The 21181-nt window shown below is 44.9% G+C and overlaps 1 protein-coding gene across 3 annotated transcripts in view; it reads right to left on the reverse strand.

Moving 5' to 3' along the window:
• atm (ATM serine/threonine kinase) overlaps nt 1-21181 on the reverse strand; it is a 41674-nt gene that overhangs the window by 10782 nt on the left and 9711 nt on the right. For 2 of the 3 annotated variants that reach the window (XM_020508163.2, XM_020508162.2), the window contains exons 6-45: nt 20952-21117; nt 20309-20547; nt 19923-20092; nt 19574-19749; nt 19066-19437; nt 18724-18921; nt 16875-16976; nt 16542-16767; nt 16328-16459; nt 16112-16237; nt 15915-16004; nt 15579-15774; nt 15137-15330; nt 14908-14990; nt 12385-12540; nt 12211-12286; nt 11959-12089; nt 11713-11830; nt 11456-11626; nt 10543-10706; nt 9930-10173; nt 6467-6585; nt 6252-6378; nt 5882-6081; nt 5582-5756; nt 5263-5421; nt 4998-5130; nt 4780-4875; nt 4438-4609; nt 3870-4011; nt 3563-3739; nt 3228-3405; nt 2881-2992; nt 1627-1785; nt 1431-1539; nt 1261-1349; nt 1070-1172; nt 809-957; nt 490-594; nt 265-384 (exon numbers count right to left, since the gene is read on the reverse strand). In XM_020508163.2, the coding sequence (XP_020363752.1) occupies nt 265-384; nt 490-594; nt 809-957; nt 1070-1172; nt 1261-1349; nt 1431-1539; nt 1627-1785; nt 2881-2992; nt 3228-3405; nt 3563-3739; nt 3870-4011; nt 4438-4609; nt 4780-4875; nt 4998-5130; nt 5263-5421; nt 5582-5756; nt 5882-6081; nt 6252-6378; nt 6467-6585; nt 9930-10173; nt 10543-10706; nt 11456-11626; nt 11713-11830; nt 11959-12089; nt 12211-12286; nt 12385-12540; nt 14908-14990; nt 15137-15330; nt 15579-15774; nt 15915-16004; nt 16112-16237; nt 16328-16459; nt 16542-16767; nt 16875-16976; nt 18724-18921; nt 19066-19437; nt 19574-19749; nt 19923-20092; nt 20309-20547; nt 20952-21117 (6154 nt within the window). The remainder of the gene's footprint in view (nt 1-264; nt 385-489; nt 595-808; nt 958-1069; nt 1173-1260; nt 1350-1430; nt 1540-1626; nt 1786-2880; nt 2993-3227; nt 3406-3562; nt 3740-3869; nt 4012-4437; nt 4610-4779; nt 4876-4997; nt 5131-5262; nt 5422-5581; nt 5757-5881; nt 6082-6251; nt 6379-6466; nt 6586-9929; nt 10174-10542; nt 10707-11455; nt 11627-11712; nt 11831-11958; nt 12090-12210; nt 12287-12384; nt 12541-14907; nt 14991-15136; nt 15331-15578; nt 15775-15914; nt 16005-16111; nt 16238-16327; nt 16460-16541; nt 16768-16874; nt 16977-18723; nt 18922-19065; nt 19438-19573; nt 19750-19922; nt 20093-20308; nt 20548-20951; nt 21118-21181) is intronic. The other variant, XM_031795657.1, reaches the window with a different exon arrangement.

A 21181-nucleotide genomic window follows, 5' to 3' on the forward strand; every position in this document is an offset into this window, starting at 1 on the left:
CCCTAAAAAAAAAGCATTTACACTCCTCCGTAACAGTCTCCCATGTTCTTTTTGTTTACCTTTTAAACCATCATAGTGTTTTGTATTTTTTTATTGTGTGCAAATAAAACATGTATAAAAAATACAAAATCTCTAGGTTTGTGGATGTGCATTGTGTTGAGGTATGAGACACAGTGGGTTTCAAATCAATTAGAAAATACACTTTCTATACTGTATAGATATTTGAAATTAGCGATGTTGACATGCTGGGAAGGAAGATCATACTTGGAGAAGAGTTGTCGGATGCTCTCCAGCTCACTGATCCTCTGGAGGTTCCGTAGAGCAGGGTAGAGAGAGGACACTGCCTCCAGACTGCCTTTACACAGTTCCTCCACCTCATTGCCCCTGATGCCACACACAATTCATTTCAATGAGTATAGTTGTTTGTGTGGTGATATTTTGATGGCTGAGAGATAGTTGTTGATTTCCATGAGGGAAACCTTGTTTTACCTGGCATATTTAAGAGTTTGGTCGAATGTGGAAAACTCTTTGTCTCTCAAAGCCTGCAAGGAGCAGAACACTGACTCGTTGAAGCCAGGGTTCAATTTCTCATTCCTGAAACAAGCAAGAAGGCAAGACACCAAGGGCACATGTCAATCCATTTAGCAATATTTTCTTCACCTTCTAAAATACCACCTCAGGAACCCTTACTTTCATACCCCTTGTCTTCCAGAGGCCCCTCCCACTCACCTTTCCTATGGGCCAAAGTCCTGAGGCCCCTCTCACTCACCTGTCTGATAAGTCACAACCCGAGGCCCTTTCCACTTACCTCTCTGATAGGTCACAGTCCCACTGCATGTTCCTCCAGGCGGCCTGAAACCTTAGCTCCCTTAGCTCCGCCCCCCACTCCACCCCCTCACTCTCCAGACCCCGCAGGTAGGTGGCCAGGATACTGCTCAGACCAATGTTCTGCAGACCCTGAGGGACCATTGGACAAGCAGCATTAGGTTTTGTCATCTGTCCCCAACAATGGTTCACACAGACAGACAGAGACGATACAGATTTGGAGTTCAAACAAGTTTCTGCTTACCTCCACAATGCCTACTTGCCGTGTGCCATCAGGAAGATTGGAGTGGAGGTCGTAGGAGGTCAGAGCCTTTCCCCACATCGCCTCATGCTCATAGGTCCGAATCCTACAAAACAGACACACAAAAAGAGAATTCTCAGCTAACAAAACTTTGAATATCCAAGATAGAACAAAAATAGGATAACAAAGTTCACCTGGTGAGAGCGCTGGTCATCTTCCCACCTTCACACCCATACAGACTGTCTGGCTCCCCAATACTACGATACACCTCAATCAGTAGGTCCTAAGACATGGTACAGAAATTATAGTACGGAGCTATGCATTGGACAACAACACTAAAGGTTAATTGCAAAATCAACTCTACCTGTAGACTGATACCAGTGTCTTTCACACTCTCCTCTGTCAGACTGGAGATGGTGAAGTTCTGACTGCTCTCATCAAATGTGATTCTGCGCGACAATCTGGCCGGATTTCTGTAAGCAGAGGTAAAGAACGATGAGAACAACACAGAACAAGAAAGACATAAGAGACATCAGTATCTCCCATCATGTGTAGTGTACCTGTGGTTCTCCTCCATGTTAGTCTTGATCTTGTCGACGTAGATCTCAGAGTAGAGCAGGGCTGTGAAGTGGGCTGAGCAGGACTGGGCTGCCCTGGCCACCTCCAGGTAGTTCAGCTCCAACCAGAAGTTAGAGTGGCACACCGTACCACACAAGTTACTAGAACCAACACAACAGCATCAAACACCGTACCACACAAGTTACTAGAACCAACACAACAGCATCAAACACCGTACCACACAAGTTACTAGAACCAACACAACAGCATCAAACAAGTTACTAGAACCAACACAACAGCATCAAACACCGTACCACACAAGTTACTAGAACCAACACAACAGCATCAAACAAGTTACTAGAACCAACACAACAGCATCAAACACCGTACCACACAAGTTACTAGAACCAACACAACAGCATCAAACAAGTTACTAGAACCAACACAACAGCATCAAACACCGTACCACACAAGTTACTAGAACCAACACAACAGCATCAAACACCGTACCACACAAGTTACTAGAACCAACACAACAGCATCAAACACCGTACCACACAAGTTACTAGAACCAACACAACAGCATCAAACACCGTACCACACAAGTTACTAGAACCAACACAACAGCGTCAAACACCGTACCACACTAGTTACTAGAACCAACACAACAGCGTCAAACTCCGTACCACACAAGTTACTAGAACCAACACAACAGCATCAAACACCGTACCACACAAGTTACTAGAACCAACACAACAGCATCAAACAAGTTACTAGAACCAACACAACAGCATCAAACACCGTACCACACAAGTTACTAGAACCAACACAACAGCATCAAACAAGTTACTAGAACCAACACAACAGCATCAAACACCGTACCACACAAGTTACTAGAACCAACACAACAGCATCAAACAAGTTACTAGAACCAACACAACAGCATCAAACACCGTACCACACAAGTTACTAGAACCAACACAACAGCATCAAACACCGTACCACACTAGTTACTAGAACCCACACAACAGCATCAAACACCGTACCACACAAGTTACTAGAACCAACACAACAGCATCAAACACCGTACCACACAAGTTACTAGAAACAACACAACAGCATCAAAACACCGTACCACACAAGTTACTAGAACCAACACAACATCATCAAACACCGTACAACCTAACAAAGAGAGGGGTGCAGTAGATTTTATAGTCGTACAGGTCAGGAAGATAAGAGCAAATGCATCTACAAACCTATCAGATCCTAGAGGTCTTTGTTGCTGCCTCAGATAGTTAATGACAGAGAGCATGGTGCGCAGAGAGGCCTTATCCAACAGACCCTGGTCGGAAATGTCAGACTCTCCTGCTGAGATAATAAAAAACACTGTAATGACCTGATCTTCAGGAGAAAAACCTACTAGAAATGTCTAAAGTCAAACATACACAGCGAGCAAGCGAGAGAGCTAGAGAGAGAGAAAGAAAGCTAGAGAGAGAAAGAGCTAAAGAAAGAAAGCTAGAGAGAGAGGGAGAGAAAAAGGGAGAGAGAAAGGGAGAGAGAAAGAGCTAGAGAAAAAGGTAGAGAGATGGAGAGTAAAACCCACCAGAGTCTGAGAGGAGAGGAGTGGTGGAGCGGCTAGAGGCCCGGGCACGACTGAAACAGCTGGTGAAAAAGTCTTGGATGTGTGTGGAGAGGAGCTTCCTCCAGGAGCCGTCAGAGTCCCCCAGCAGGATGTCATGGATGATGAGCGGCAACACCCTGTGGCAGAAGTCTGTTTTCACCTGAACACATGGGAAAGGATAGGGGTTAGAGACAGGGATATCTGACTAGAAAGATGAGCCGAAATTTGTGTTTACAACGGCGTAGCGAGAGATGCCTGAACAAGAAATTAGCATTAGCACAAGTGCTGGCCTAGAGATATAACAGCCATGCCCTCACCAGACACAGGGGCCGGGAAAGCAGCAGAGCTTCACTCCTGACCCCTCCACTGTCCAGCAGAACCATGCAGAGCATCTTCAACCAGGCCTTATGGCCGCCAGCCTCAGGCACCCACAGGTCCTGGCTCTCCAGCCGCTCCCTAGCCACCAAGCTCACCTCCTCAATCATCCCGACCACCTGCACAGGTGAATGGAAAATTAACGCACACACACCGACACATATATGTATGCAAACAAATTCACACACTCCGAAATTCAGACACACATACGAGGATGTGATATTTCAGGTCTTGAAAAGTCTGCCCAACCTTCTTCTTGGTAGACCTAAAAGGGTTGAGGTAAGCCAGCATGGGGTCACGGTTGTCTTTATGGATCTCCCAGAAGTCAGCTCCAGCCTGAGTGGCCAAGATGCCCTTCAGACTCTGGACAGCAGCTTGCCTCACCTCAATACTGACAGAAAAATACATGGGACCACAAAACATGACAGCATGTCAAGACACACTCATTATATGAAAACCATATGACAATACAGTGGCTACTTCCCTGTGCTAAATTCAGTGTTGAATTAGTAGGAAAGTGTCATTGTACTTTAGGGCCATTAGATACAGTATATGGCAGGGCTCTAAACTGCTACCATTATGGTCGCATATGCTCCTAAATATTTTACTGTGCTACCTGGAATTGTAATTTGGGAGCACCAGTGCCCCTAAAAAAATTTAAATTTTGTAAATTTTGTAAATGTAAATTTTGTAATTGGTGGCAATTATCATAATTTATACCTATAATATTTTTCTAAAATTCTAAACCTACATTTTTCAACTTTGGAGCAAATGTGCTCTTTGAAAACATGTCAGCGTAGACCCCTGTATGATGTACCAGTGGTGTGTGAGGGCGTTGTTGATGCAGTTCAGGGTGATGTAGAGCCACTGTGGTTCCACTGAAGGGAAGAGTGATACAGCTCTGGCATTGAGCTGGTCCTTCCCATGGAGCAGAGCGATGGTGGAGAAATCCACAGGCCCCAGCTCTCCCAGACAGCTCCCTGCAGCCTCTATAAAAACATAGGCACATGGTCAAGGAAAAGACTAAGACCCTTTTCACACAACGGTGCCAAGCCAGCCGAAACTACTTCCTATCACACAAACAATTATTGATGCTTTCTTGGGCTGAGAGAGGAAACATACGCAGTGCCAACAGTGAGGTTGTGGTAACCATACGTACCTAAGATGTCTCTTCCTCCAGGGTGATTGGCTGCTAGCTTACAGAGCTGTAGTAGGTTAAGGACCAGCAGCACCAACACACTCTCTGCAGGGTCCGCTAGAATGAAGAGGTACAGAGATAGGATTCAAAAAGGGCAAACTAACACACACTCATCCCCACACACAGATACATGGGTCTGGTAACATATCTAGACTACAGTAGGCCTCCCCCTCTCTGACCGAGGCACTCTCTCAGCAGCGGTCTGATCTGGCTCTTGTTGTTGTGGAGCTGCCTCCTCAGGTCCTTCAGCCCCTCCAGTCTGGTCAGAGGCAGGGAGTCACAGGAAGCCACAGACAGGAAGTGGGCTATCTCCTGTGGACGAGACACAGAGAGGCTCATGGGATGTGGCAATAGTGTGACAGAAGTGTGAATCAGCTGTAGAGGTCATACATGAGTGGTTAGAGGGTGTGTGCTGTGCCCTGTGTGTGAAGGGGGTGTCCTTACCTGTCTGAGAGTGAATTTCCCTGTGCTGTACTTCAGTGTGTGCTGCACGGCCCTCAGCTCTCTGAACTCAGGTCGGTCTGGGAAGGGCTCTAACTTCTGGATGGCACTCTTCAGCTTGTCCTGACTCTCTACGACCAGGAACTTCAACAGACTGAGCACCTGAGAGAGAGAGGTCAACAGAGAGAAATAAAAAAAAGAGCGAGAAGAGAGGGGAGAGAGAAGGAAAAAGAGAACAATGAACAGGGTAATACCTACTTGGAGCAAATGATTATTTGTCATATAAATAGTCTACTGGCCAGGTAATACAACCATGTCTTACCTGCTGTGAGATAGCAAGTTGGGTTGTCACCTGGGCAGTGAGAGTACCAACGATAACCTGTAGGTGGCTCTCCACAGCATCGTCACAGAATTGCACGGCCGTGCGACACACAGAGGTCAGTAGGTCACAACACAGGGAGAAACTACGGCTGGACACCTCGTCCAACTGGGCCGGCCTGTCAGAAAACAAGAACAGGCAGAAAAACAGTTAACTACTAGAGAGAGCAAAAATCAAGTCACTCCATTGGATCTGTGTGTGAGCACTAGACTTTGTGTGTGTGTGTGTGCGTTTACCCCTAACCTGCTGTTGATGTGGTGGATGAGTGTGTAAATTATGTCTCGGAGGACGAAGGCCCAGGCTCCCCCCAGGCCGTCCTTGACCTCCTTGAGCAGCAGGCTGACAAACAGGTGGTACATCAGCAGGATGCGGTGCCTCTCGTAGGCATTGATCGTCTCAGCTGCCTTCTGACACACCGCCAGTAGGATCCTCTGGATGGAGATCTAGAATCACAACACAAGGGGATCACAGAATCTGGATTCCTTTCCAGATTAAACGGTTTGAAAAATTGGGCTCACGAAACCACAACTTTGTAAAGCCCTATTCTGTTCCATTGTGTAACAACATTTTACAGCCATTGCAATACAATGATGAGAGCAGGAGAGGATTTTACCGGAGTCTTGGATAAAATGGCCACCAGGGACTTGAGATTGGCACTGTGACACGAGCTGAGATAGTCCAGTGTGGCTTTTATGACATAGGAGCTGAAATAGGGTGGGTTTGGGGCTGGGTCCAGTTCCCTACAGAGAACATATTAACATCACAGTCAATGAAAAGGTTCTGAATGCAAGTAAGGGTGGTTGTGGAGTGATGTGTAGTGAACATTACCCTATGAACCTTCTCAGATCCCCTCTGCCCCCCTCCTCAGTAGCAGCCCCTTCATACAGGGTCATCAACAGCTCCACCACAATGTCTGACAGGTTACTGTGAATCAGGCTGTCGATTTGCTGTGGAAAGTCCAACAGTGATACAGTAAGTTAGGTCTGTGAGAGAGACAGACATTAAAGATTGCTTTTACAGCTTCTAATGCAGGTTCACTTGACTGCTGCGGATTGTAGCTAGCTCAACCTGAAATGGTTGTATGGAGGGAAAATGAGAAACTCTTATGAACATACGCTGTATAAGCCTTAAACCTGTACATTCCCATTGTCATGTTTCTGTCATGTAAGAAGAAGCTAGTGTTCTTCCACTCTTGTGTATCTTAGTCACGCGGGGCCAAAGACAAAGGGCCGTCTGAGAGTGACCACAATTTTTGGTCCATCCTGTTCTTTTTGTAACTTTCAAGAGCACAGCTGTGTGGAGATATGGAGAGACCAGAGGCTAGCTTGAGCAGCAGCAGCTAGATAGCTTACAAACAAGTGACAATGCCAGTTGTGTTACTATGTTCCCATCAGGCTCTTACACATTCGCTAAACTGCCATGTAGACAAAGGTTATAAAAGCTGAGACCCAAATCTTGCTAGTTGGGCTGTTAACTCTGCACCATTGAGTGAATTGTGAACCGCTCCAGAATAATAAAGTAGTTATTTGAATAATCTGGTCTCTCTCTTCCTTTCTGGTTAGAATTTCCGCGACAATTCTTGGCGACGATGGCGACGATGGATTGGCCAACTCCGTTTGCTGATCGGACACCAATGTTAACAGCGCGCAGGGGCTGCATTAGATGTAGTTCAGAGAGCCCACACTTCGCCTGAGTGGAGCAGAAGGGATCCGCCACGGACCTGCCAGGGAGCGTCAGTGGACAGATACGCCATCCCGAACAATCAAATAAAGGGTGAGACTGACTTTCTTTAAAAGGACAACTAAAGTACACATGAAAATATATATATTGTCTTAGTGACAGAAGACTACTGTGTGTAGAGGAGAATTCGGTGTGTGAAGAAGACCTTGTTTTAGTGACAAGGAGGGCTCTACTGTGCGTGGAGAAAACCTGTTTTATTACAGAGGTATTCCCGTGTAAATGCGCATTATTTGGCAAAGTACTAAATTAATATTAATTGAGATGCCAATCGTCAGATGTAAATGCATGATGAAAGTGTTCCAGGACAGGGTCCTGAAGTACTATAGATACCAGGACAGGGTCCTGAAGTACTACAGATACCAGGACAGGGTCCTGATGAAAGTGTTCCAGGACAGGGTCCCGAAGTACTATAGATACCAGGACAGGGTCCCGAAGTACTATAGATACCAGGACAGGGTCCCGAAGTACTATAGATACCAGGACAGGGTCCCGAAGTACTATAGATACCAGGACAAGGTCCCGAAGTACTATAGATACCAGGACAGGGTCCCGAAGTACTATAGATACCAGGACAGGGTCCCGAAGAACTATAGATACCAGGACAGGGTCCCGAAGTACTATAGATACCAGGACAGGGTCCCGAAGTACTATAGATACCAGGACAGGGTCCCGAAGTACTATAGATACCAGGACAGGGTCCCGAAGTACTATAGATACCAGGACAGGGTCCCGAAGTACTATAGATACCAGGACAGGGTCCCGAAGTACTATAGATACCAGCACCGGGTCCCAAGGTACTATAGATACCAGCACCGGGTCCTGAAGTACTATAGATACCAGCACAGGGTCCTGAAGTACTATAGATACCAGGACAGGGTCCTGAAGTACTATAGATACCAGGACAGGGTCCTGAAGTACTATAGATGCCAGGACAGGGTCCTGAAGTACTATAGATACCAGGACAGGGTCCTAATGAAAGTGTTCCAGGACAGAGTCCTGAAGTACTATAGATACCAGGACAGGGTCCTGATGAAAGTGTTCCAGGACAAGGTCCCGAAGTACTATAGATACCGGGACAGGGTCCCGAAGTACTATAGATACCAGGACAGGGTCCCGAAGTACTATAGATACCAGGACAGGGTCCCGAAGTACTATAGATACCAGGACAGGGTCCCGAAGTACTATAGATACCAGGACAGGGTCCCGAAGTACTATAGATACCAGGACAGGGTCCCGAAGTACTATAGCTACCAGGACAGGGTCCTGAAGTACTATAGCTACCAGGACAGGGTCCTGAAGTACTATAGCTACCAGGACAGGGTCCTGAAGTACTATAGATACCAGGACATGGTCCTGAAGAACTATAGATACCAGCACAGGGTCCTGATGAAAGTGTTCCAGGGTCCTGAGATAGAATTAAAAAATATTCCTGCAGGATAGAAAAATATTGTAAAAGAAAATGTATTAATCAATGGACTGGTAAAACAGTTGGTTATGATTGGGAAACCAGCTATACATTTAAAACCTTAAATGTGCATAGGAGGAACTACCATGTGGGTACAAAATCAAAAATGACAGAGTAATTCAAAAATATTTTGATGAGAAGAAATGACTCCTTTTTAATTATAAGAAAGGAAGACGTTCCTAACCAAATACTATTTGTTTTTGTTTCCTGAGTGTATTGACGAGAGATTCATATTATGGACGGACGATGAACCCTATCAGGCCCAACTGGCTGCACTGTGTGATCGCATTAAGGAACATTACCCACCAATGACTGATTGGTCAGCCATCCAGTTGCACACAGAATGTATACATTTATATATTTTATTCAACATTTCTTAAACTAAGCAAGTCAGTGAAGAACATATTCTTATTTACGATGACGGCCTAGGAACAGTGGGTTAACTGCCTTGTTCAGGGGCAGAACGGCAGATTTCTTTACTTGTCAGCTCGGGGATTCGATCTAGCAACCTTTCGGTTACTGGCCCAATGCTCTAACCACGCTACCTGCTGCCCCAGAAAGCCAAAGAGTCACTGGAGGACTACATTGGAAAACCGTGACAGATTAGGTGGACGAATCAGGAGGTTGACGCTGAACCCTGGCCGTGTGGACAGTGTCAACGTGATGATTGTCCTCTTTGTACAGACGACAGGTGTACTCCTGTGTAACTTTTCAAATGACTTGTAACTGTTTAAATGATTCCCATAAGAATGTTTTGTACCATGTGAAGGTAAAAAAAATGGCTCAACAGAAGCCCTTTACAAAGACAATGTAGTAGTGTAAGAAAGCCCTGTCCTACAATGTTTTATATTTTGCTTGGTTGAAGTTTTGAAGAATGTAGTCTTTTTCTTCCTTTCTGATTAAAATTTCCACGACAGTTAGCAAACCTGGCACCAGGGTTGGAGTCAATTCCATTTCAATTCAGCCACTTCAGGGGATGAAGTGAAAAGGAATGGAACCCAATCCTGGTTTATACATGATAACATCCTACAGAGTTTTAAGCACATTCAGCTGCAGGCACAGAGACTCCAAGCGTCTCATCCTCACCGGTTTGCCCAGGCAGTTGCTGTCCTTGAGTAGGTCATAGACCCTGTGGGCCTTCTCTCTCTGCCGGGCCACTTGGGCATCCTGGCCCGACATGGCAAAGTAGGGCAGGATGTTAACCATGATCTTAGGGAAGCAGTTGGCCAGCAGCTTCTTCCAGTCCTTACCCAGGAGGGTGCTGATGGACTTCACCTGCTTAAAGTCATCCAGGAAGACCAGGTGTGGGATAAGGACCTGATAGGAGGAGCTGGGATAAAACAAAGAAACAACAAATAAATCGATAGATGCATCATTCCTTCTTTCCTTAAGGTGAACTGACATGATTGAATAGGTGAAAGCAATATGGTAGAAACTCTACTTTCACCTCAATTCTGTCAGATTAGTAAATTCACAAAAAGTCATTTTATGGACATAAAACGTATGGGATGCGCCGAATTTGAATAGTAACTGAATTAAATAAAGGTGAAATAAAAAAATACAATAAATATAGCAGGTGCAGAACTTACCGTGAAATGCTTACTTACAAGCCCTTAACCAACAATGCAGTGTGAAGAAAATGTTTACTAAATAAAGTAAAAAATGTCATGTAGAACATAAACTAAGCGTGTGCACCTACCTGTAGAAGTCCTTGAGAGTGGCGTGGTTGAGCAGAGTGTAAGGGAAGGACTCCAGAGTGTAGCCATGCTGGCCCAGCCACTCTGCCACCAGGTAATCCAGGTGAGAGCTGACAAACCCCTCTACACTCCTGTAGCCCAGAGCTCTGGACACACTGCCCAGGACCTAGAGGGGGTGAGAGACAAACCAGGTTAACATTCAGTCTATCAATATCATAGCATATTGATACAGTAGTCAGAGAGATACTGTATGTAGTGATGGTAGAAAGCAGTTGTGTAAAGTACTTAAGTAAAAATACTTGAAAGTACTACATAAGTAGTTTTGGGGTATCTGTACTTGACAACTTTTACTTTATTACATTCCTAAAGAAAAGTATGTACTTTTTACTCCATACATTTTCCCTGACACCCACAAGTACTCAATACATTTCGAATGCTTAGCAGGACAGGAAAATTGTCAAATTCACACACTTATCAAGAGAACATCCCTGGTCATCCCTACTGCCTCTGATCTGGCGGACTCACTAAACACATGCTTAGTTTGTAAATGATGTCAGTGTTGGAGCATGCCCCTGGATATCCGTGAATAAATAAAAACATGAAAATGATGCCATCTGAATTGCTTAATATAAGGAATTTGAAATGATTTCGACTTTTACTTTTGATATTTAAGTATATTTTAGCAATTACATTTACTCAAGTAATATTTTACTGGGTGACTTTCACTTGAATCATTTTCTATTAAGGTATGTTTACTTTTACTCAAGTATGACAATTGGGTACCTTTTCCACCCCTGGTGGAAAGGGAAAGTTAGCCACATTCACTATAAAGTGCTTTCAGTTTAAGAAACATGAATACAAAACATAATAATTGATGAGACCGTAAATATATGTAGCCAAATGATTTTCCCTTACCTTTTTGATGAGTGGCTCCTCTATGTTGTTCTCCTTGTAGGACTGGAAGAGGGCGAAGAGGGACTGTTTCTCACAGACGGGGCTGCAGCACAGTACCACCGACAGACTCTTCAGCAGCGTGGCCTTGCGGTTAAAGGTCTCGTCACTCAGGTCTTCAGGAGAGCTGTTCTTCTGTTACACACCAGGGAGAGCAGAGGGATAGTGAGACGGACTGGCCATAACTTCTGTCAGAGTAACATGTGAAAGACAGGTTTTACCTGGAGCCTCATCCCTTCTTGGGCTTTCAGGTAGACGTTCTCAAAGGCTGTCTGCTGGCATTTCAGAGGAAGCATCTTTCTCTTCTCCAAGCTGTCCGGTGTCATCTCCAAAAACAGCCTATGGATGGAAGAGAGCATGCATGGTAGACATGTCAAACATGTAAATATTTACTTTTTAACTTGAGACATTAGCCTCTGTGATTGAATTAAGGCTGGTGAGAGAGTGTTCTGTCGGTAAAAACCAACCTTTCCACTGTCATGGCTGCAAGCATTCGTACATGATGGTGAGAGTCAGACAGGTGGGACGGGAGGATGACGGACACTGGAAGCTCCTCCTCCCTCAGGGTAAGGACCGCCCACTTACAGCAAGGGTCAGCCTGACATAGGGGCAGAGACAGGGAAGTAAATCTTTGATGTTATTACGCTCTATCTACCTAAAGACAGGGTGGTTATCATGGGCAGTTACTATGCTGTGATTTTAAAACATTGTGAGCTCACCTCCAGTAGAGCCAGTAGACAGTGAATTAATGCCACCTTTACAATTGCTGTGCATTTCCCCGTTCTGCCCAAAATGCTAGAAGAGACCATTAAAAAGTTGGAAGTTCAATTCTAGAACAAAGAACCAGAATGATTGTGAAGTCAAAATACAAAAATGGAGACTTTGGTGCTGACCAGAATCCAGAGACCACTTGGATCAGAGCTCCCTGGACATGTCTCATGTCATTGTGCTGGTCCTGGGTACGGCCCAGACTACGGATAGACGGTAGCAGACCCAGCAGCACTGCAGCACAGACCTCCTGGTCCTGGCGGTACAATGAGCAAAGATCCCTGCAAGCACAAAAAAGTCCTAACGTCTCCAGCACCTACTGTATAGCATAGTATACTTGACAGCTACTGTATAGCATAGTATACTTGACACCTACTGTATAGCATAGTATACTTGACACCTACTGTATAGCATAGTATACTTGACACCTACTGTATAGCATAGTATACTTGACACCTACTGTATAGCATAGTATACTTGACACCTACTGTATAGCATAGTATTACTTGACACCTACTGTATAGCATAGTATGCCATACAACTCTCCTTCCGTGGCCTCCAATTGCTCTTAAATACAAGTAAAACTAAATGCATGCTCTTCAACCGATCGCTACCTGCACCTACCCGCCTGTCCAACATCACTACTCTGGACGGCTCTGACTTAGAATACGTGGACAACTACAAATACTTAGGTGTCTGGTTAGACTGTAAACTCTCCTTCCAGACCCATATCAAACATCTCCAATCCAAAGTTAAATCTAGAATTGGCTTCCTATTTCGCAACAAAGCATCCTTCACTCATGCTGCCAAACATACCCTTGTAAAACTGACCATCCTACCAATCCTCGACTTTGGCGATGTCATTTACAAAATAGCCTCCAATACCCTACTCAACAAATTGGATGCAGTCTATCACAGTGCAATCCGTTTTATCACCAAAGCCCCATATACTACCCACCATTGCGACCTGTACGCTCTCGTTGGCTGGCCCTCGCTTCATACTCGTCGCCAAACCCACTGGCTCCATGTCATCTACAAGACCCTGCTAGGTAAAGTCCCCCCTTATCTCAGCTCGCTGGTCACCATAGCATCTCCCACCTGTAGCACACGCTCCAGCAGGTATATCTCTCTAGTCACCCCCAAAACCAATTCTTTCTTTGGCCGCCTCTCCTTCCAGTTCTCTGCTGCCAATGACTGGAACGAACTACAAAAATCTCTGAAACTGGAAACACTTATCTCCCTCACTAGCTTTAAGCACCAACTGTCAGAGCAGCTCACAGATTACTGCACCTGTACATAGCCCACCTATAATTTAGCCCAAACAACTACCTCTTTCCCAACTGTATTTAATTTTAATTTATTTATTTATTTTGCTCCTTTGCACCCCATTATTTTTTATTTCTACTTTGCACATTCTTCCATTGCAAAACTACCATTCCAGTATTTTACTTGCTATATTGTATTTACTTTGCCATCATGGCCTTTTTTGCCTTTACCTCCCTTCTCACCTCATTTGCTCACATTGTATATAGACTTGTTTATACTGCATTATTGACTGTATGTTTGTTTTTACTCCATGTGTAACTCTGTGTCGTTTTATCTGTCGAACTGCTTTGCTTTATCTTGGCCAGGTCGCAATTGTAAATGAGAACTTGTTCTCAACTTGCCTACCTGGTTAAATAAAGGTCAAATAAATAAATAAATAAATAAAAATACTTGACACCTACTGTATAGCATAGTATACTTGACACCTACTGTATAGCATAGTATACTTGACACCTACTGTATAGCATAGTATACTTGACACCTACTGTATAGCATAGTATACTTGACACCTACTGTATAGCACAGTATACTTGACACCTACTGTATAGCATAGTATACTTGACACCTACTGTATAGCATAGTATACTTGACACCTACTGTATAGCATAGTATACTTGACACCTACTGTATAGCATAGTATACTTGACACCTACTGTATAGCATAGTATACTTGACACCTACTGTATAGCATAGTATACTTGACACCTACTGTATAGCATAGTATACTTGACACCTACTGTATAGCATAGTATACTTGACACCTACTGTATAGCATAGTATACTTGACACCTACTGTATAGCATAGTATACTTGACACCTACTGTATAGCATAGTATACTTGACACCTACTGTATAGCATAGTATACTTGACACCTACTGTATAGCATAGTATACTTGACACCTACTGTATAGCATAGTATACTTGACACCTACTGTATAGCATAGTATACTTGACACCTACTGTATAGCATAGTATACTTGACACCTACTGTATAGCATAGTATACTTGACACCTACTGTATAGCATAGTATACTTGACACCTACTGTATAGCATAGTATACTTGACACCTACTGTATAGCATAGTATACTTGACACCTACTGTATAGCATAGTATACTTGACACCTACTGTATAGCATAGTATACTTGACACCTACTGTATAGCATAGTATACTTGACACCTACTGTATAGCATAGTATACTTGACACCTACTGTATAGCACAGTATACTTGACACCTACTGTATAGCATAGTATACTTGACACCTACTGTATAGCATAGTATACTTGACATATGAATCTAGAAACAGAGGCATTTCTTACGCCAGAGGTCTGAGGAGTGAGTCAAACTCTTCAGCTGCCAGCGATGTGTCCTCAGCAGGTAGTTTCTTCAGAAGGACCAGGTACTGAGGGGGGACAGGAAAATAATGAACTATTAGTATTCCATGTTAGAGATACAAGATCATCATCAGTCTTCATTTCCAACATGATTGGTAGGGAACAACGATTAGCTGTGCAACATTGACCCCACTACACAGTCCTGGTCACTCACCATGTTGAGGTGTAGTGGCTTGGTGCAGTCTATCTGCTCCAACATCAGTAGTAACCTGCGGCGAACCTCCACTGGTTTGAAAGAGAGCCCGTGGATAAACTCAGCCGATACACACAGGGACAGAAACTCTAGACTGGCCAAGATGGCTAAATCCTGCTGGGCCAAATGCTCCTCAGCCAGTAGGCTTTTAGCATCTAGGAGAAGATAAGAGTATTTAAATGACCATCTGGTCACTGGTTGATTCCTAGAAATGCATGGAGGACAATGCCTGGTCTGATTATCATCTGCCAAGCCCCTACCTCTGGAAATATCTCATTGATCTGAAAGAATCAGATGGGGTGTACACAATGTCAATAGCTCCACCTCTATTATCCTGGCATAGTGGCTGATGCTGAGGGGTTAATTTTACATGTGGCATATACGAGGGATATCATCCACTTGCCAAAACCACACTGGGTGTCATTGGGGTCCACATTCTGTCTGTGAGTCCCCTTAGATGTGCTGGTCTGTGGTCCGTCTCCATCATCAAACAGGTCAATATCCTCCTGCTGCTCAGCCTGTGTCCTCGTCATGTCCCAGTCCTCATCTGTGATCTCCTCCTCAATCCCCACACTACCTCTCTTACAGGAGCTGTTCAGCTGTGAGTTAGAAACAGAGACACAGGGTGAGCTTACATAATTCAGATCATTATAGAGTGGTTAAACAGGTCCAAATGATGGTTATTCAAATGGTCAAAATGATGGTTCATGGGACAGAAAGCAAACTCTCCATGACTCACCAACAGTTTGCATATTTCTGCCAGTTCAGTCAAAAGTCTCGCAGGGAAAATCTTCATGAACAAGTTGCAAGAGACAGAGCTCATACTGTCCTGTGGGAGAGGATATGTGGAAGTCAATGAAAGTACAGATAGAGAGCCAGATTTTAAACACAGATGTTGATGGTGGTGATAACTACGAGGAAGAATGCTTGTCTTACCTTAACCCCTCTGTTGACACACTGTGTGCACAGCCGCATGACAGACCTGAGTGTGGTCATTGTCCCATCCTCTGCCATCTTCACCTTCACATTAGATATGTACTCACTAAAATCCTGGACCAGTGCCTTCGAAAAGCCGAAAGAATATACAATGAATTACATATATGTGGATTTTCTGCAGGCATTAAAGAAATGTTATCAACCCGTTCAGACTACCTTGGCCTTTAGGAAGAGTTGGGAATGGCAGGCTTCTTCCTCAGTCAGGAGACCAGTAGAGACATATCCTGCTAAAACGCCAGTAAGGAGACTTGAACAACGAACCAGGCATTCTGGTGGTGTGGTCTGAGACTGAGGAGAAAACACACACAGTACTTAGTTTGAACATACACCAACTCACACAACCATGGTTCTAACATAGGCATTCACTCACATCTGGGGAGTAGCAGTTGAGTAGGTGGTCAGCCACAGACAAGAGGCCCTGCTCCAGCTTGTGTTTAAGGCTGGGGACAACAGTGAGCTGGGTGCCGGCTGAGGACACCATCACTTTCGCCATGGGGTTAGAGGGCATCTCGTCAAAGCTGAACTGCAGGTACATGCTCTCAATCTCACTCAGGGAACCTTTAACTTCCACTTGTGCTTGCTCTTGCATCACAGCACTTTAGGCAGAAGGAAAGGTTGAAGGCGGCATGAATTCTATGGAGTTATGTTGACACTGATGACAATATGGTTGAATTTATCGGTTTTAGATAAATATTTCCCTCACCTCTCAAGTCCCTTTGCTCCAAGGAGAAACATAATGCCAGCTCGGGTGTCTTTGAGGGTCAAAGGCACAAGGATTCTGGGGATGAGGTTATGAGGAAAATCCCTGTGAAAAGAGGAATAAGACAAACTCTTATTAGGAATGTGTTAAAACAATTACAGATGTAAAACATTGTACCAAAACAAAATAATCCCACTAGTAAATAACAGCTGGTGCACGATATCTAAGGAAGTCTCAAAGTTTTGCTCGCCTGAGGAAGAGTATCTTATGATAAGCTGTAGACCACACTACCTACCGAGAGAGTTTTCATCTGTATTCTTTGTAGCAGTTTACGTACCACCACAGTCAGAGACTGGCACTAAGACAGCATTAAATGAGCTGTATTCCGCCATAAGCAAACAAGAAAACGCTCACCCAGAGGCGGCACTCCTAGTAGCCGGGGACTTTAACGCAGGGAAAATTAAATCAGTTTTACCAAATTTCTATCAGCATGTACAGTGGGGAGAACAAGTATTTGATAACCTGCAAAATCGGCAGTGTTTCCTACTAACAAAGCATGTAGAGGTCTGTAATTTTTATCATAGGTACACTTCAACTGTGAGAGACAGAATCTAAAACAAAAATCCAGAAAATCACATTGTATGATTTTTAAGTAATTAATTTGCATTTTATTGCATGACATAAGTATTTGATACATCAGAAAAGCAGAACTTAATATTTGGTACAGCAACCTTTGTTTGCAATTACAGAGATCATACATTTCCTGTAGTTCTTGACCAGGTTTGCACACACTGCAGCAGGGATTTTGGCCCACTCCTCCATACAGACCTTCTCCAGATCCTTCAGGTTTCGGGGCTGTCGCTGGGCAATACGGACTTTCAGCTCCCTCCAAATATTTTATATTGGGTTCAGGTCTGGAGACTGGCTAGGCCACTCCAGGACCTTGAGATGCTTCTTACGGACCCACTCCTTAGTTGCCCTGGCTGTGTGTTTTGGGTCGTTGTCATGCTGGAAGACCCAGCCACGACCCATCTTCAATGCTCTTAGTGAGGGAAGGAGGTTGTTGGCCAAGATCTCAGATCTCAAATCAAAGATTTGGCATGGGTCCTCAGATCCTCAAAAGGCTCTACAGCTGCAGCATCGAGAGCATCCTGACTGGTTGCATCACTGCCTGGTAAGGCAACTGCTCGGCCTCCGACCGCAAGGCACTACAGAGGATAGTGTGTACGGCCCAGTACATCACTGGGGCTAAGCTTCCTGCCATCCAGGACCTCTAAACCAGGCGGTGTCAGAGGAAGGCCCTAAAAATTGTCAAAGACTCCAGCCACCCTAGTCATAGACTGTTCTCTATCCAACCACACGGCAAGCGGTACCAGAGTGCCAAGTCTAGGTCCAAGAGGCTTTTAAACAGCTTCTACACCCATGCCATAAGACTCCTGAACATTTAGTCAAATGGCTACCCAGACTATTTGCATTGCCACCCCCCCTCTTCACACCACTGCTAGTCTCTGTTGTCATCTATGCATAGTCACTTTAATAACTCTACCTACATGTATATAGTACCTCAACTAACCGGTGCCCCCACACATTGACTCTGTACCTGTACCCCCCTGTATATAGTCTTGCTATTGTTATTTTACTGCTGCTCTTTAATTACTTGTTACTTTTATCTCTTATTCTTAGCTGTATTTTTTTTAAACTGCATTGTTGGTTAGAGGCTCGTAAGTAAGCATTTCACTAAGGTCTACAGCGGTTGTATTTGGCACATGTGACTAATAAAATTTGATTTGATTTAGACAACACTAGCAGCGTGAATAAAAATGCGATATAAGCCCAGTGATAAACTGCCCACCTGCAGATGACGGGGTGTGGTCTTGAGCTCTCCTCTGCCTCTTCACTCTGTTCATTCATCAGCAGCCAGCTTATGATGTTCTCCTTGAGGCTGGGTGGCCCGACCCCCTCCACGGCCCCTGCATGGTCCCACCCAGTGCCCAGGCTCTTAAGAACAGGACACTTGAGGAGGGCCTGGGCCAAACACAGAGCAGCAGCACTGCAGACATAGAGACAGAGGATGAAATCGTCCTTCAGAGATAAAAACATAAAGCACTATAGTTTGCAAAGAGTAAATTAGTAAATCAAATGTTGAGGAAGTGACTTTATACGAAAAAATCATTCATCAAAGCCAAGGACTCACTCAGAGGGCTTGCAGGCCGAGCCAGAGAAGAGCTTCCAAAGCTCTCTGTCAATGGGAATGAAGGCTCCCTGGAGGATGGTGGACAGCAGGGCCAGACTGAGGGCCTCAGTCTGGGGGGAGCTGACCCCCCGTAGAGCCAGGGCCCAGACACGGCCCCACAGCCTGCCCAGTTCAGCCCTGTAGGATTGGGCCCTCTCTGGGTGTGTGGCCTGGCAGCGAGCCACCTCCCTCAGGCAGCGCAGCACGTAGGGCCCCCTGTCACCCCGCCGCTGCTCCCCCAGCAGCTGGCAAAGGACGGATAGCAGAGGAACCAGCTCCTGGCCAGGCACCATGGAGGGGTACTTAGAGGTCAACACTGATGTGATCTGTAACCTAGATAGGAACATTGTATTGTTGAGTTGGGGAACACAGAGGATATGGAGCTGTGAAGAGTTTGATTGTACTAAATATACGGATATTTGGCAAGTTAATGAGCACTGAACCTTGGTGTGATATTGTCTTTTCTCACCATGGTATGACGTCAAAGTCACTATGGTGTGGCTGCAGGTGGTCTCGGAGAACCTCCCAGCCCAAGTCAATGCGTCTACGCTTGCTGGGCGTGCCGTGTGGACTGCCTCTCTGGGTGGCTCTGAGGTGGGCCTGAGTCACCTCCAGCATCTGGAAGTTACAATCCTCGCTAAAGAGCTGAGAAACAGTCAAACACCCAAAACATGAAGATGAGACCAACAATACTAAAATCATCCATTTTCATTCTTAAAAACAGGAGAACTATGTCAGATGATGTCAGCACAGCTCAGGTTTTAGTCTTGAACTAAATGAAGTCAAGATGGAAAAATGAAGGATCTTAGCTTTATCACCTGATGGCAGATTTCTGCAGTCAGCTCCATAAGGTTCTCCTTCACAGCGATGTGGCGCGACCCTGTGGCATATTTCCCCCGGCTCCCAATCTGGCTGATCTCACTCACCAGGGCATCATACAGGTTATAGAGTAGACTCTGCCATTTGACCCAGTCCTCAGCGTAGGCTCCTGGAATATTGAGGGGTGGAATGGTCAAGAAAAGTTGTCAGATGGGCTGTATCAATCATAATCTATAATATAATTCTACTTCAAGGGTTTCCGTGATGAAAACACTTCACACTTGTCTGTTGTTCCACCATTTTTCATCGTTCAACATCGAAACAGATTCATAAAGACAATGGTGTTTTTTCACTTTTCAGTCTGTCCACAAAATTCCAGCCATACCTGTGTCTTGTGTCTTTGATCCTTTGGGATGATGTACACAGAGCTGCAGGTTGAAGAACTCTACTATCTCCTCTTTGAGAGTGGTGCTGGGCCTCATCTGTGTCCACACATAGAGCACAGAGGGCAGGAGCTCCTCACCCAGCCGACACACCCTCATACGGCAGTTCATGGCAGCAGACCTCAGGAAGACGTTCAGAGCAGAGACCAAGTGCTCCACCACTGCCAAGTGTCTCTCCTGCCTGGAGAGAACATACCACATGCAGTGTAATGGATGAAGTCTCTTGACGGTAGGTCTTACTGTAGACCAGAGGAGGCTGGTGGGAGGAGCTATAGGAGGACAGGCTCCTTGTAATGGCTGGAATGGAATCAATGGAACAGTATCAAACATATAATGGAAACCACATGTTTGACGCCGTTCCATTTATTCAATTCCAGCCATTACAATGAGCCCGTCCTCCTATAGCTCCTCCCACCAGCCCCCACTGCTGTAGACACAATTTCTAAGAGTTCCGTTTAGTAGGTTTACACATTAGACAACTTACACCTACAGTCTCTGAGGCGCATAACTACTGGACAATGACTGTGGCAAGTAGCAACTCCCTTGCATGATACAGGTCACCTCTCGCAGTTATTGTCATCGTACCTGGCATTGAGCAGTGCTCTGGAGAAGAAACTGAAGAGTGTATGGCTGAAGCCCTCAGTCTGCAGACAGCAGCCCTGGACTGCAGTGTGGATGATCCTGCTCACAAGCACACGATTTATGGCCTTGGAGGAACCAGTGAAAAGGCCACAATACAGATCCAGCAAATCTAGATGAATATTAGAGAATGAATTGTTTAGAAACTCACAAGAATGAAATCCATATCTGGACAA

Source organism: Oncorhynchus kisutch, linkage group LG18, assembly GCF_002021735.2.
Source record: "Oncorhynchus kisutch isolate 150728-3 linkage group LG18, Okis_V2, whole genome shotgun sequence".
NCBI lineage: Eukaryota > Metazoa > Chordata > Actinopteri > Salmoniformes > Salmonidae > Oncorhynchus > Oncorhynchus kisutch.